This window comes from Drosophila miranda, chromosome 3, assembly GCF_003369915.1.
Source record: "Drosophila miranda strain MSH22 chromosome 3, D.miranda_PacBio2.1, whole genome shotgun sequence".
In the NCBI taxonomy this organism is placed as follows: Eukaryota; Metazoa; Arthropoda; class Insecta; order Diptera; family Drosophilidae; genus Drosophila; species Drosophila miranda.
This window is the reverse complement of record NC_046676.1, coordinates 10003079-10017435: the sequence shown is the minus strand read 5'-3', so window position 1 is coordinate 10017435 and position 14357 is coordinate 10003079. Positions and strand designations below refer to the sequence as shown.

Below are 14357 nucleotides of genomic sequence, written 5' to 3'. Positions count from 1 at the left end.
TCAGGCCGTAGACTAGTTCGCCGAAGAGCGTATGTATATGCAGGCAAGTGCGAGCGAGAGGCTCGAGGCCCAGAGAGTATTTGTTATCAACACTTTGCAGCGGGCGGGCAGGAAACATATGTACGTATGTTTGCGATTGAGAGGGTGCGGGTGCGGGCAAACCAGATCCGTCACAGCTGTGGACTAATCCGGAAAATCAAGAGAGAAAGAGAGTCGCAGACATGTTTCGCGGGTCTGTTGTTTTATTGTTTCATAGAAAATGTGACAGGCTTAATCCTAGGTACTGCAAATGGTTTTACAGTAGTTTTATTCCCCCTCATGTTATGTGACCTACTTCTTCTTTCCGCGGCCCAGGGTCAGCGTCGATAGGTGGCTGCTGCCGTTGGAGAGCTGCTGCTTGCGGCGCTGCAGTTCCTGGCACTCCTCCTCGAGCAGGCGACGGGTCTCCTCCAGTCTGGCCTTCTCCTCCAGATGCTCCCTCTTGAGGCACTCGAATTTGGTGTGCAGCTCCTTCTCGCTTTCCTTGAGCTCGTTCTCCTTCTGCTTGACACGCTGCACGAACATTTGACGCACTTCCTCCTCCTTGGCCTGCAGACAGGCCAAGTGATTGGTGCGCTTCGTCTCGAATGTCTGCTGGAAGGAAACCGGCTTGTTGTTGCAATCCACATCAACAAAGCCCATCTGCTGCAGACGTCGCTGGCGGAAGAGCTCGTAGTGGCGCGTGTGTGTCAGCTCCCGCAGATCCTCCATGTTGGTGCGAATGAGCATCTCGCGAAGCTTCACAAAGTCACAGTGAACTTCGTTCTCGATCTGCACCGTGCCCCAGGGATACTGGCGGGCGCGTACCATCTTGCTGCCGATCTTCACAAACTCTGTGCTGCCGACGACAGCGAAGGGAACATGGCTGTTCATGGACTCGTTCGTCTCGGACACCGTCTCGTCGTCGGTGGGAAACTCATAGATGTTAACTTTGTTCTCGCGTAGCTCGGCGAGAATCCTCGCCTTGAAGCCAGCCAGCTCCGACTTTGATATGGTGTCGGCCTTGGCAATGACCGGTATAATGTTGACCTTGGTGTCCAACTGCTTCATGCACACCAGATCCATCGACTTTAGGCCATGTCCGGTTGGGCAGATGAAGTAGAGACAGACGTGGACGCGCCCGTCATGGGCGGTGGCCATCGATCGCTGAATCTTGAGCTCCTCCTGCAAGTAGGACTCAAACTGTGAGTCCACATATTCGACGAGCGCCTTGTACGAGTCCTCCTTGTTAACCTGGTCGCCGTAGCCAATCGTGTCGCAAATTGTTAGCTTCAACCGAACGTTGCTCTCCTGCAGTTCGTAGGTGTGGGCCTTCAACTTGACATTGGGCAGGTTGTGGGTGCTGGGCGCCGACCCAAAGCTGGTGTTGAACAAGGTGTCCATCAAAGTTGACTTTCCCAGCGCCGTTTCGCCAATACACATGATGTTGAAGCTGAAGCCATTCTGCACGCTTTTATTGACCAATTGGTCGGGGAGAGTGTCGAAGCCCACATGGCCCCCCAGTTGGAGTTGTCGTGGAACCGCCGCCGATGCCTTTTCCGTTGCTACATGTACCATTTCGTCTATGCTTCGGAACTGTGAGTCTCAAGATCTTTGCCGGTATCCTTTTATATGATTAGATAGCCAAATTTCAAGAACACCAACACGTCAGACTAGTCATCGGGATTCCCAGCATCTGCTGCGATAATGAGAGTTTAATTACCTAAATACGAAGGCTTCCTTACCTGTTTTCAGTTTACCTGCGTTACTTTGAATTCGGATTTTAAGAGCACAGAAATTTTCCCTCCATAAAGGTTATGTCGAGAAGAGTTGCATTGCCGATATCGGAGAAAATGATGCTCCGACTCGCTACTCATCGCCAAAAGTCCACCTCTAGCGCATACAGAATTTGCAACGCCGCAGAAAAAACCAGAAAACTGGTCTATTTTACCGACGAATTGTCTAAAGTTAATATATATTTTAGTTTCGAAGTGAAAACAGTGGTAAGGACTTAATTGTCAAACCGAATCTTTTTCCATTGGGCTCCCTACATACCCTTAAAGAGTTTTTTCTTTGTCAGTGGCGGCCGCCATTTTTTTTCTGCCATTGTCGGTGTCGCCTTTTCTCTTTTTTCACCAAGGGGCACTTTTACGGTGCAACTAATTGGTTATTCGTGTCGCATTTCATCACTAAGTTTTCAATTCACTCTGTTCTTGGCCATCTTGCAGACATAGTCACGAGAAAAGCTTCTCAGGCAGCCCCATAATTGCAAGAGCATTACCCACCCGCTCATGAGTAGTCATAGAGACGGACCCGGACCTGAACTCGATCGCATCACAGTCAAAATCCACAACATGAAGCGAAGCGCCTCGCGCTCCCCAGGCCCTGGTCCAGGCAGAGGACCCTTGCCTCCCAGGAACTCCAGGAGCATAGGACGCGGCTACGACAATGGCAGCGGAGTGCCAGGCGACTCGCCCGAGCGCGTCTCCCCGGAGCGCATGCGACGCCGCTTGGATAGGTCACCGAGTCCACGTGGCCGCTACGGATCGCCGCATAGGGAGCAGTATATGCGTGGGCCACCGTCTGCGGAACGCCCTGCCGCCTACAAGGTTTTGTGTGTGAGTGCACTGCCGCCAAAGGCACCGGACGAGTTCGTCGAGGAGACGCTTTACCGCGAATACAAGAAATTCGGGGACTTTAGTGTTCGCATCACGCATGACCTCGACGAGCGGGTGGCTTATGTGTGCTTCCGCACACCCGACGATGCTCGAGAGGCGAAGCATCACAAGCCGCGCCTGATCATCTACGACAAAATGGTGATGGTGGAGCCAGTGTACAAATCGATCCCCCGTCCTGACTTCAGGTATGATTCGTTAGCTCTGAGCTGTAGTTGTTTCCTGCGAGCAATTACCGATACCTGAACTATTTACAGACCTCGCGGGCACTCTATATCGCCGCCGGACTACGAACGTTACCACTACTCGCGCTCGCCCATGGGACCAGGGCCCATCGACCACCGTCGACCTCCGATTGATCCGTACGATCGTTACGGATCGTTACCGCATATGCATCCGCATGCAGTGCATCCACGCGAGTACCGTCCCATGCACCACGAGTATCCTCATCCACCACGTGGTCCCCCGATGCACCGTGGTCATCCGCATCATCTGCACGGAGGTCATCCTCCGCCCCATCAGTATCCCCCCATGAGGCCCATGGCGCCGCGGGCACCGCACGTTCCGTATGAAAAGCCCGAGAGCAAAAAGGACAAGTTTCCCAACTATCTGCACCACGTGCAGCCCGAGGATGATCCGCTCGCGACGCGCACTCTCTTCGCTGGCAACTTGGAGGTGACCATAGCCGACGATGAGCTGCGTCGCATATTCAGCAAGTACGGCGTGGTCGACGACATCGATATAAAGCGGCCGCCGCCTGGCACCGGAAACGCATTCGCCTTTGTGCGGTACCAGAATCTTGACATGGCTCATCGGGCCAAAATCGAACTCTCCGGACAGTACATTGGCAAGTTCCAGTGTAAGATTGGCTACGGAAAAGTGACGCCAGCTACACGCATGTGGATCGGCGGACTGGGTGCTTGGACCTCGGTGACACAGCTGGAGCGAGAATTCGACCGCTTTGGGGCCATCAAGAAGATTGAGTATCAAAAGGGAGAGCCCTACGCGTACATACAATACGAGACTGTGGAGGCAGCCACAGCAGCGGTCAAGGAGATGCGAGGCTTCCCCCTGGGTGGTCCGGAGCGAAGACTGCGCACTGATTTTGCAGAGCTGCCGGGAGCCACACCAGCGGCCTCCTCGTTTAAGACATCCAAGCCGCCGTACGATGAGAGTGCACTGGAGTATCGACGTCCGGAGTACGATCCCTACTACGAAGAGGCACCTGTATATGCCCCCCGGGGCGGCTATTCCCCCTATCCGCCGCGTGGCGGCTACCGCGGTCGTGGTGGCTATCGCGGACGTGGTCGCGGCATGTATCACTATCACAATGATGTACACAGGCCTCCACACCCTGGGGCGCTGGGCGGAGGGCCCTCTTCGGTGCCGCCACCGGGCGGAGTGGATGATGAGTGGCGTCGGCCACCGGGCGAGTCCTACGATCGGACAGCTCGTTCCATTTCACGCGAACCTGGCGTTGAGCGTTCCCGTTCTCGTTCGCCCCTCAAGCGCGGCCGTTCTCCAGGCTCCGACTCGGACACCTCGACTCGACGCAACGATGCACTCGGCACGGCCACCACAGTACCAGAAGTGGCGCGCAAGTGCGGCACGGTGTGGACTGGAGCTCTGATCCTGAAGAGCTCCCTCTTCCCGGCCAAGTTCCATTTGACAGACGGTGACACGGACATCGTGGAGTCTCTGATGCGGGACGAGGAGGGCAAGCATAACCTACGCATAACCCAGAGACTGCGCCTCGACCCCCCAAAGCTAGATGATGTGCAGAAGCGCATCGCCTCCTCCTCGGCGCATGCCATCTTCATGGGTCTGGCCGGATCCACGGTGGACACCAATTGCGATGACACAAGCGTTCAGACGCGTCCACTGCGCAACCTTGTGTCCTACCTAAAGCAAAAGGAGGCGGCTGGTGTGATCTCCTTGCTGAACAAGGAGACCGAGGCGACGGGAGTTCTGTATGCCTTCCCTCCCTGTGACTTTTCTACAGAGCTGCTGAAGCGAACGTGCGTCAGCCTCACCGAGGAAGCCCTCAAGGAGGATCATCTCGTCATTGTTGTGGTGCGCGGTGGAACGGCCTAACTTGGGCCGGGGAAGGGGAGTGGCAGTGTTGGGAGGAGGAGAGCTAAAGTGCTGGACAAACTGCGAGGTAAAAAGCTATCCACAGGGCTTGTTGGAAAGCACACTCCCCGCCACAACGTAACTATTAAGTAGAGAACCTAATGTATCTAAAAGTCCCCTATCCAGAGGAGACGTGACATACACGCAAGGGTCGTGTATATGGTGGACACCAAACATCCAGACATCCTTGACATCCTAGACATCACTCATCCCCATACACAAAAACACATTCGATTCACTTAGCCATAGAAATCTCTACACACCCATGCACTCCCTTAGAGAAGAGCCGGAGAATCGAGCAGACATCCCATAACCAGTAACAGAACCAGTACTCCCCCATAATCCATTGTAATTAATCAATTATTGTTCTTTTTGCAGTTCTTTGAGAGGCAGTCTGATCCTTATGGTTTCTTGAAAGTTCTCCCGATGTGTTAGTGACAGTGTACAGTTGTGCTTAAAAAGTTGTGGAATGAAACCCACAAGAAAAATTTTTTGTAATTGCTATCTAAACTACACAAGTATTTTTTTAATTTGTAATTATATATGATAAAGTGTCCAATTTCCGAATGAAATGCAAGATATCTCCCTTACGAAACAATTCAGAAAACATTCAACGAGTGCAAAAAAGAGTTTTGTGTTATTTTAAAATTCATCCTTATTTCGAGTTGTGTTATTTTCGATACCCTGTTTATGCAAAGTTTTAGTTTAAGACCGTAAAACAGTGCGACAACAAGTGCACCCCCAGTCTGATTGTCGACATTACATGCGACCAAACACCAGAACTCGTTTCTGAAGCAGATGAGCAGTTAAGCAGTGCCCTCCGAGTTGATTTCGTTGCTTGGTGCATGGTGCATGGTGCAGTGCAGCAGTGCAGTTTCCCCCTGTGCAAAAAGTGTGTTAAATAAACAATGATTTGAATTGTTCCATTGGTGGCCTGATGATGCCATCAGCTTCACTCGAATCTCCTCGTGGCTTGGCGCTTGCTGTGGTGAGTGAGGTGTGGTGTGGTGAATCTGTGCTGTATTCGGTCCTTCTGGACCTGGACCCTGTTCTCGATCCGTTCCGATACGTTCACCTTCCATCCGAATAGAGAACGTCGTGTAGCATTCGCTCCAAAATGTTTTCGCTGTTTGAATGGGTTTGGCGATTGTTACATTGGTTCTCTTGTGGTTGCTCTCAACAACAAAGTGGTGTGGTGTGGTGTTTCGATTATAATTTTACAAATACAAATACATATATGATTTTCCGTTTCTGTGTGTTTAAGTGTCCATTCCGGAACAATATCATTGCTATATAGCTATAGATGATAATAGCTACCTATCCCAGAAAAGAAAGTGCAATTGTATGTGTATGCGTGCGTTGTCAAATCACAAATATCGAGAGAGATACGTACATATTTATTGAAAATTCGAAAATTCTGTTTAATCGAGCCTAATAGATCCTGAATCTGTACCCTCAGAGATAGTTGTACCGAAAAAAAGTAAAATAATTCAAGTTGAAAGCAAAGCATATATACCTATACCAAAAGGATAAAGATAACCATGAAAATATTCCATGCTATGCTTCAAAAAATATTACAAACAATTGTCTATTATACTGATACTTAAATAAAATATAATCGTCAACAATCTATCCCAATTACAATGTCAATGTCAATGTGTTCAAAGTTACGCTGTGAAAAAAGTGAGTTCTAGTGCCCGTCGTGATGCAGTGCAACGATCCAATCCGATCCCAGATGGAGGAAGGTAAAATAATCCGCGCCATGGATATGTACAACGTAAACACTTGTGTTTGATTTAATAGCAATCCAAGTTCAATCGTAATATATATAAAAGGTTGTGCAGATGGCATAATATGAAGGTTGCTCAACCTTATATGTGACGAATCCATCCTTTTCAGCATCCCACAAGAAGTTAACCATTGAATAGAGGCCCTGCATCAGGCACTCGCCCACAGTGACGAGCACTATGTAACGATATCTGCGGGAGAACAGATTATATAGACTGGGGATTAGGTAGAACTCCACATGGGGATGGGGATTACCTATCATAGTTCATTAATTTAATGCGATTTTTGATCTCCTCGCTGATCTGGGCTGCCATGTGCAGCGAGTGCTTCGGATGAAACATGTACTCATCGTTGTAGTGCTTGTTCATAACCGCCTTCATAATTATTTCCACCCGTTCCTTGTTCAAAGGGTTCTTGGGTTCCAGGCGATACGTGGGCATAAAGCGCATAGTGGGCTACCACAAAAGGGACAGGTTAGACGGGGAACGGGATTTAAAAGAACTTCCAGAACTTACCTTCGGCTGCGGAGCCATGCCCAAGGGGCTGGTCACCCCCCCAGACTTAGTCAGAGATGTGCGCTGGCTGCCAGTCCCTCTCTGCATGGTGGCGGAACGAAACAACACGTTAGTTCTGGATTAGACATGTCCCCAAACCCAAAACCAGATCCACGGCACTGCACAACACATCCCAATCCCTAAACCCAACCCAAAACTGATGCCTGGCCGGGATATGCGTGACTGTGTCAAATTTCGGGCAGCAAATGCATTCCCATGTTCACATTTCGTTACAAGCATCAATCCATTAAAAAGACATCAAATACCCATGGAATCATGATGGCAAAATCAATCGTGTACCTTCTCACGCTCCTGGCCCAGACACAGGGTAACCAGACCCGACCAGTTCTTGGCTGCAGAGTCGGCCATTTCGGTTGAACGCTTGGCGTGCCGTCAATATTGGAATCGAGTCGAGTACATCGCGGTTAACCATAAAACCACAAATGATTAGCCATTTCCAGCATGACAAAGTGCCGCATGTCGCCGTGGCAATGTCCCGGGACATTGTTGGATCAATAAATGGCACACATTCTGCCCCCAATCCGATGCCGATGGCTGGGATGTGGATGTGTTTTTGTGTGCCACTTGGCAGCCGACTGCCGAGTGCCGAACTTACCTCTCCCTTGGCCGCTTTGTCCTTGCCCTCCTTGTCCTTGTCTTTTCCCTTGCCGGATTTCTCTTTGGAAGAAGCAGCAGACGCAGATGCTTTATCCTCCTCCTTGGCAGCGGGAGCCGCAGGCCCATCCTCCTTGCTGGGCTGCTCTTCTGGAGTGTCGGACATTATCCGAGTTTTTTTTTCTTATTTTTATTTTAGAGGCAAAAAATACTAGCTCTTCCTGTTGTGACTACAAATAAATATCTAAGCTGAGCGGGGACAGAATCCCAGAACTGGGATAGCCTGCTGGGATTCGGGGATATCATAGCTTGGCGTGATGTTAAACTAAAACTTTGTCTGAGTCTGAGTCAGTGATGTCTTCATGAAATCTGAGTAGCTCTGAGTAATTGAGATCCAAAGGTAAGGTACGACGACTCTCATATTTGTTTAGACTTGGAAATATTCCAGAGAATTCCCTGAGAATTATACTGAGAACCCTCCCCTGAGCCCTACGATTGTAAGTCAGATTACAACGGCAAGTTACTTTAGACTTTATTTGGTTTGCAATAATTGGATGTGGGGAGTAGGTATCGCGTTTCGTTTGCCTTTAAGTATCGTTAGACATTTGTATACACAGTCTGTAGACAATATAACACACATATGTATCAAGTTACGAGTTAATCTTAAGTTTCTGTGCTCTAATGGTGGATGGGTATGTATGCTATGGGCCATACTACAAAACATCGATTACGGTACACGTATATACACACACATATTCAAATACATACATTATTCTGATTCACATAATTCGGATAATTACACACATAATAAATTCTCTATAAAAAGGGGAAAAACAATAACAGTGCTAGATTGTGGGCCACCTTTCCTTGTCCATTTTTGGCTACTTTGTTCCTTCCTTTGCGAGTCCACGACTCTGGGGGTATGTCTAGACTTTAACGAACAGTTGAGCGTTTTTGAAACACTCGTGGTTCTCGAAAACTAAAACTCAAGTTAAGATACAAAATACAAAAGTCGTAAAACTACTAAAAATTGTGTTCTTGGTGGAGAGAGAGAGAGAGAGAGAGAGTGTGTGAGAGAGTACAACACCGAGGAACAAGTTCTTAGACATCTAACATCAATGTACTGTACGAAAGTAACCCTTGGGTTATTATAAAAGATAGTTCTCTCTTTGATAGCATCGTCCGTGGTGCAAATTTTGGTGCAGACTTATTTGTATGTAAATATTGGAAAGTATTAGATTCCTCTGTATGTCGTTTGTTCTTCTGTTTTTGTTTCTTTTGATATTCATTCGTACCAAAGTCAGTTTCAGTCGTGTAGTGGACACATAAGTAAAGCTTTAGTTGCGATCTGGAGCCTGTTTTGGGATTCGTTAGACCGTTTCGCAACGTGTTGTGACTCGTAACGTGTACATATAGTATAAATAGATCCCTTTAGCTGATTATTTGTACGAGTATGCTATAAATAGTGGACACATATAGGCTGTAATTATATATATGTATAATCAGTGGGTTTCGTAAATACAAGTAGTATTAGGCTGGATTGTTTCTCTGGGTATGCTAAGCTTAGCGATAGATCGATCGATTCTTTCATTCATCTGCCGCCCGGCATGCGTTCCGTTTTTTGTCTCAATATGCATCTAAAAATGGTTTTTATATTGATTTTGATGGCACGGTTATTTCATAACGCCACATTTGGTCCAAATTTTAACGTTTATAAATCTCTTGCCTATTTGCACTCCTGCCGCACTAGTCGTTTGAGCGCACTTTGCGGAGAGAGCCGCGATTGAATTTGCAAATAGACTCGAGCAGTGCGGAACGCGTTAGTTCATCGCCCTCGCCTTCAGCGGCTTCAGGGTCCTCTGCCAGCAAATTTGGTGTGGATGACTGCCTTTCCACCGATCCAGATGCCGATGTGGATGTGCTGCTTGCAGCAGGTAGGTCCCGATCCCGCTGGTAAATCGTGCCAAAATGTGGGGCCGGTGTAAGCGGTGGGGCTGCGAGGAATACGAAACAGCATATCAGTTGGGTAAGTATGAAGAGATACGGAAAGCAAACTATCAATTTTAAGGTGTGGACGACAGAGATAACTACATTTGAAGGCGGCCAGAGTGGGTTCTTCAGGAGTGCTGTCGGAGCGGTTGAAGGAGTCTGCCGCGTTTGGCCCACTAGCAGCCAGGGTGCTGGATGAAGCAGTCGCTGCAGTTGCAGTCGCAGCCGCAAGCGACAAGCGTCCGTTGTTTGTTTGCAGTGAACCTTGCTGCTTTAGCTTGGACTGTTTGTGCTCTAGTTTCTAGATATAAGCGTTTAATGTTTCAATAAATGAAAAAGAGAAATCAAAACGTGATCGTTAAATTGCTGTGAGACAAAAGGAGCTACGTGGGATGCTAGAGTTTGATAACTAACTGCTTTCTGCTTGGACTTGCGCTTCTCCTCCTCGGAGCTCATCAGCTCCTGCACCCGCACAATTCGCTTCTGGTTCTTCACCGACTTTTGCTCGTCGCGCAGCCGATTCTCTGTCTTTATGGCTGCCTGCTTGAGCAGCTCTTTGGCGTTTAAGGACAATTTAAAGTGTGGCTTCTCGGTATTAGCCCCGCCAGCAGCAGCTGCCTCACCCGTCGAGGCATATTGTGCGAAGAAGCGGTGGCCAATCAGTTGCTCCAGTGTCGGAAGCCCAGACTTGCAAGCCTCCTTTGAGAGGATGCTCTCCAGCAAACATTCTGCAAATGAAATAGCTTAAGTAGAGAAGGCACAGCATGGATTGGGACTCACTTAGCGTCTCGGGGCATTCGGTAATTTGTCGCACCACAGATTCTTGAAGGGGATAGCCCATGGTCATTTCAAATAGTACATGGCCGAAGCAGTACACGTCCACGGTCTCCATTGTATGAATCTTGCTGTGCTGCATGAAGAATGGCCGATAGAAGGCCGGCACGCCCAGCAGTTGATTTTCAATATCCAGCAGCCTGACACAATCGTCCAAAATGACTATGTTACCGGAATGTAGGTGGCCTGCATGAGTGTACACAAGTATATTATTTATCAACAATTAAAAAAATAAAGGAGAGGAAAGAAAGAAAACAGTTTTACGAATTTGCTAAGTTCGGATGATGCTAAATATTAAGTGCCATAATCTTAAGGGCACATGTGATGGGTGACCAGGAAATCAAATCGCGGGGAGACAAGACTGTTCCAAAGACAGGTGGAAAAGAGCCTGGTTTTTTTTTCTTTAGGTAGACCAATTCCTGGAGAACCAGTGAGGCTTGGATGATACAGATACAGTGATTTGCGGAACAAATGTATTAAGGGCGTATTCGATTCCATGGAAATTGTGGAATGAGAACACTCAGATGAGAAATCCCTTTTTGACTGACCAGGTAGGGGATCCCTAAGAAATCTACTCACCATAGGCATAGCCCTTGGAATGCAAAAATATGAGAGCCTCTAGGATCTGCCTGCCGTAGGTGGCCACTTGCTTCATGGAGAGCGCAGTGCGTCCCTTCGGATTGCCGTACTTGGTCAGGAAGGGGTTCTTTGGGTTCGTGGCCATGCACAACACATCTTTGAGGGTGCCATGCTTGTGGAATCTGGAAGAAAAGCAGACAAAAACTCAGGCAAACGTACGACATTAATCCCATTCTCCAATTTTACTTTCTGATGACAAGACATCCGCTTTCCGTGTGGCCGGCCATGATTACTGGCTCGATGTGTTGATGCTGGAGGCCCATCAGGCTCTTTAGAATCCCGGTCATCTCCTTCTCTTCGATAAACTTGTCTGGTCCAGCCTCGAGCCATTCGGCCACCATCTCGGCATTGGGGTCATACGATCCGCCATCCATTGAATGTCCGCTGCCATTGCTGCTGCCGGCGGCGAAATGCTTGCTCTGGTGCGACTGGGAGCCGCTCTTCACCAACTTGTTGCTGCTCTTCTCCGGCGGCTTGGGCGTCACCTTAAAGTAGTGCTTGCGTAGACGCCAGCCTATGGCACCCATTGTGCCACCCAGGGCCCACGCCGAATCGTTGCGCAGGCAGAGCACTGCATTCTGCACAGCATGGTCTGCAATTGAATTATTGTAACTAATCAATATGCAAATGGGTGGGGTATAGTGTTACCATGAAATGATTGCGAGTAGCTCTCGGGGTCAACGAAGCGCTTCGCTGGCAACGATGATGCCAATATGGGATTCATTAGTACAGCGTTTATGTATACTTGCAGTGCTTGTTTTCGTTCAGCTACGAAGTCCGGGCGCATATTACCGAAGATGCGCTTGCGAGGCAACGGTAGCTCAATGCCCGAGATGCGGAGACATTTGTCCAGCTTGTCGAAGTCATTGTAGCGGCGCAGAACATTCCAGGAGTTTTCTGTGGTCGGCCCCCTCTGCACACGCAGCAAGTACTCCTGCAGGCAGACAGACAGACATGCACATGCACATACATTACAAGATACATACTTATTATCATTCGCATGAAATCATCAACAATTATTGATTTTTCTTGGGGCCCCACGAAAAGATTTCTTCCTGCCTGCCACTCACCGTATGCCCGTCGACTTCCTCAACTGTGGTTATCTCGCAGCTCAGCGGTTGGGTATCATCAATTGGCAATTTTCGTTCATATTTGCTCGCAAAAATTGCCATTGGTTGTATCTGGATACATTTTCTTTCAATCTGCCAGACACTCTACGAAACGATATGTGTGTTTGTGTGTGTATACCGGAGTGTCGCTCCCCTTTATCGATTGCACGGACACAGCACAAGAATATTACAATAACAAATGGTTAAACTAAAAAATAATTTCACTTAATTTAATTGGAAGCGGGTTTTTTCTAAGATTTTCTATTGTTATTTTGCAATTGAACCCGTACCAAATAATTTTTCACTGTTTTCGTTAATCCAGTGCTGTAAAACTGCCCAAACTTTTGCTATCGCGTCTTACAGCACTGTCGCGACATCGACAATCGATAGTTTGCATTGTTGTTTTTAGTGCGAAATAATTATAAATATATTAAATTAAACGTAGCTGCATCCTCAAAAATGGGCATTTCGACGGCTATCCTGCGGAACCAGTTGATGAGCCTGATCAACTTCACTGGCACACACAAGGACCAGGCGGACAAGTACCGCCAGCTTCTAAGGACTGTTCTGTCGAATACCGGACAAGAATTGATTGATGCGCTGAGGCTCTTTGTTGAGGCAATTGTCAATGAGCATGTCAGCCTGGTAATCTCGCGTCAGATCCTGAACGATGTGGGCGTGGAGCTGAGCAAGCTGCCCGATGATCTCTCTAAGCAATTGTCGCACTTCACACTGGAAAAGGTCCATCCACGCGTAATTTCGTTTGAGGAACAGGTTGCCGGCATCCGTTTTCATTTGGCGAACATCTACGAACGGAACCAGCAGTGGCGTGCCGCTGCCACAGTGCTAGTTGGCATACCCTTGGAGACTGGTCAAAAGCAATATTCCGTCGAGTGTAAATTGGGCACCTACTTGAAAATAGCCCGGCTCTACCTAGAAGACAATGACTCCGTGCAGGCCGAGCTGTTCATTAATCGCGCCTCGCTGCTGCAGGCCGAGACCAACTCCGAGGAACTCCAGGTGCGTATAAACTTTGGACTAACGTTGCGCCCTTCCCTCACACACACCAAAACCTACGCACTTTTCTTGCCAGGTGCTTTATAAAGTGTGCTATGCTCGGGTGCTCGACTACAGGCGCAAGTTTATCGAGGCTGCCCAACGCTACAACGAGCTCTCCTACCGCAAAATAGTCGACCAAGGCGAACGCATGACGGCGCTGAAGAAGGCGCTTATCTGCACCGTTCTGGCCTCGGCCGGACAGCAGCGCTCTCGCATGCTGGCCACACTCTTCAAGGATGAGCGCTGCCAGCACCTGCCAGCCTACGGCATCCTGGAGAAGATGTACTTGGAGCGCATCATTCGCCGCTCGGAGCTGCAGGAGTTTGAGGCTCTGCTGCAAGAGCACCAGAAGGCAGCGACCCCAGACGGCTCGTCCATTCTGGATCGCGCTGTCTTCGAGCACAACTTGTTGTCGGCCAGTAAGCTGTACAACAACATCACCTTTGAGGAATTGGGTGCCCTGCTGGACATACCTGCTGCCAAGGCGGAGAAAATCGCTTCCCAGATGATTACCGAGGATCGCATGAACGGGCACATCGACCAGATCTCCGGCATTGTCCATTTCGAGAATCGCGAACTACTGCCACAATGGGATCGACAAATCCAGTCACTCTGCTATCAAGTCAATTCCATCATTGAGAAGATAGGTGTCGCCGAACCCGATTGGCTTGATAAACTGAACTGAATGCTCTCCCCTTCCCAATACCATTTTACTGAAATTCTCCACTTCATCATCTTCAACTCAACGCAGCACCAAGAAGAACTTCCAAACCCGAACGGAACCCATGCAAGCGAAGCATTTCAGAAAAGTTTCACCTGTGCTGCGATAGATTTCATTTTTAATTTACGAAATAAATGAAATTATGTACATTATCGATCCTGTGGACTCGGGTGTGCGATGAAAAACAAAAATACCCAAACAATAGTTCTAATTCACACTTGAA

The 14357-nt window shown here is 48.5% G+C and overlaps 5 protein-coding genes across 6 annotated transcripts; 2 read left to right on the top strand and 3 right to left on the bottom strand.

The window, feature by feature from the left end:
• Positions 1–218: 218 nt before the first annotated feature.
• On the bottom strand, positions 219–1692 carry LOC108158195 (septin-2). Its single transcript, XM_017290414.2, has one exon. It carries the CDS (start codon positions 1594–1596, stop codon positions 331–333), a length of 1266 nt encoding a protein of 421 aa, XP_017145903.1. The 5' UTR covers positions 1597–1692; the 3' UTR covers positions 219–330.
• A 192-nt stretch (positions 1693–1884) lies between these two features.
• On the top strand, positions 1885–5416 carry LOC108158189 (RNA-binding protein spenito). 2 transcript variants are annotated; one of them, XR_001775230.2, is made up of 4 exons: positions 1885–2021; positions 2247–2881; positions 2951–5142; positions 5205–5416. XR_001775230.2 is itself a non-coding variant. In XM_017290408.2 (3 exons), exons 2-3 carry the CDS (start codon positions 2310–2312, stop codon positions 4785–4787), a joined length of 2409 nt encoding a protein of 802 aa, XP_017145897.1. In that variant the 5' UTR covers positions 1885–2021; positions 2247–2309; the 3' UTR covers positions 4788–5416. The 2 variants fall into 2 exon arrangements, 1 of the variants encoding a protein (XP_017145897.1); XM_017290408.2 differs by having other exon boundaries at positions 2951–5416.
• Positions 5417–5499: 83 nt separating this feature from the next.
• On the bottom strand, positions 5500–8189 carry LOC108158200 (tctex1 domain-containing protein 2). Its single transcript, XM_017290423.2, has 4 exons — positions 7785–8189; positions 7130–7210; positions 6870–7069; positions 5500–6805 (listed from the first exon to the last, which is right to left on the bottom strand). The coding sequence occupies exons 1-4, from the start codon at positions 7947–7949 to the stop codon at positions 6640–6642; spliced, it is 612 nt and encodes a 203-aa protein (XP_017145912.1). The 5' UTR covers positions 7950–8189; the 3' UTR covers positions 5500–6639.
• A 108-nt stretch (positions 8190–8297) lies between these two features.
• On the bottom strand, positions 8298–12417 carry LOC108158190 (PX domain-containing protein kinase-like protein). The gene is made up of 8 exons (XM_017290409.2): positions 12316–12417; positions 11894–12179; positions 11432–11837; positions 11186–11367; positions 10553–10792; positions 10187–10500; positions 9875–10073; positions 8298–9777 (listed from the first exon to the last, which is right to left on the bottom strand). Exons 1-8 carry the CDS (start codon positions 12415–12417, stop codon positions 9530–9532), a joined length of 1977 nt encoding a protein of 658 aa, XP_017145898.1. The 3' UTR covers positions 8298–9529.
• A 304-nt stretch (positions 12418–12721) lies between these two features.
• LOC117188510 (COP9 signalosome complex subunit 4) lies at positions 12722–14286 on the top strand. Its single transcript, XM_033392509.1, has 2 exons — positions 12722–13374; positions 13448–14286. The coding sequence occupies exons 1-2, from the start codon at positions 12814–12816 to the stop codon at positions 14096–14098; spliced, it is 1212 nt and encodes a 403-aa protein (XP_033248400.1). The 5' UTR covers positions 12722–12813; the 3' UTR covers positions 14099–14286.
• Positions 14287–14357: the final 71 nt, after the last annotated feature.

What these genes read in the sequence shown, in the direction of transcription:
- LOC108158195 (XM_017290414.2), bottom strand. Translation starts at nt 1,596, where the DNA reads ATGGTACATGTAGCAACGGAAAAGGCATCGGCGGCGGTTCCACGACAA.
- LOC108158189 (XM_017290408.2), top strand. Translation starts at nt 2,310, where the DNA reads ATGAGTAGTCATAGAGACGGACCCGGACCTGAACTCGATCGCATCACA. An exon ending in ATCCCCCGTCCTGACTTCAG is followed by an intron (nt 2,882 to 2,950) that starts GTATGATTCGTT and finishes AACTATTTACAG; the next exon opens with ACCTCGCGGGCACTCTATAT.
- LOC108158200 (XM_017290423.2), bottom strand. Translation starts at nt 7,949, where the DNA reads ATGTCCGACACTCCAGAAGAGCAGCCCAGCAAGGAGGATGGGCCTGCG. An exon ending in ACAAAGCGGCCAAGGGAGAG is followed by an intron (nt 7,211 to 7,784) that starts GTAAGTTCGGCA and finishes GCCACCATGCAG; the next exon opens with AGAGGGACTGGCAGCCAGCG. An exon ending in GCATGGCTCCGCAGCCGAAG is followed by an intron (nt 7,070 to 7,129) that starts GTAAGTTCTGGA and finishes CTTTTGTGGTAG; the next exon opens with CCCACTATGCGCTTTATGCC.
- LOC108158190 (XM_017290409.2), bottom strand. Translation starts at nt 12,417, where the DNA reads ATGGCAATTTTTGCGAGCAAATATGAACGAAAATTGCCAATTGATGAT. An exon ending in TTCCAAGGGCTATGCCTATG is followed by an intron (nt 10,793 to 11,185) that starts GTGAGTAGATTT and finishes ACACTCATGCAG; the next exon opens with GCCACCTACATTCCGGTAAC. An exon ending in CACTCTGGCCGCCTTCAAAT is followed by an intron (nt 9,778 to 9,874) that starts GTAGTTATCTCT and finishes TATTCCTCGCAG; the next exon opens with CCCCACCGCTTACACCGGCC.
- LOC117188510 (XM_033392509.1), top strand. Translation starts at nt 12,814, where the DNA reads ATGGGCATTTCGACGGCTATCCTGCGGAACCAGTTGATGAGCCTGATC. An exon ending in CCAACTCCGAGGAACTCCAG is followed by an intron (nt 13,375 to 13,447) that starts GTGCGTATAAAC and finishes TTTTCTTGCCAG; the next exon opens with GTGCTTTATAAAGTGTGCTA.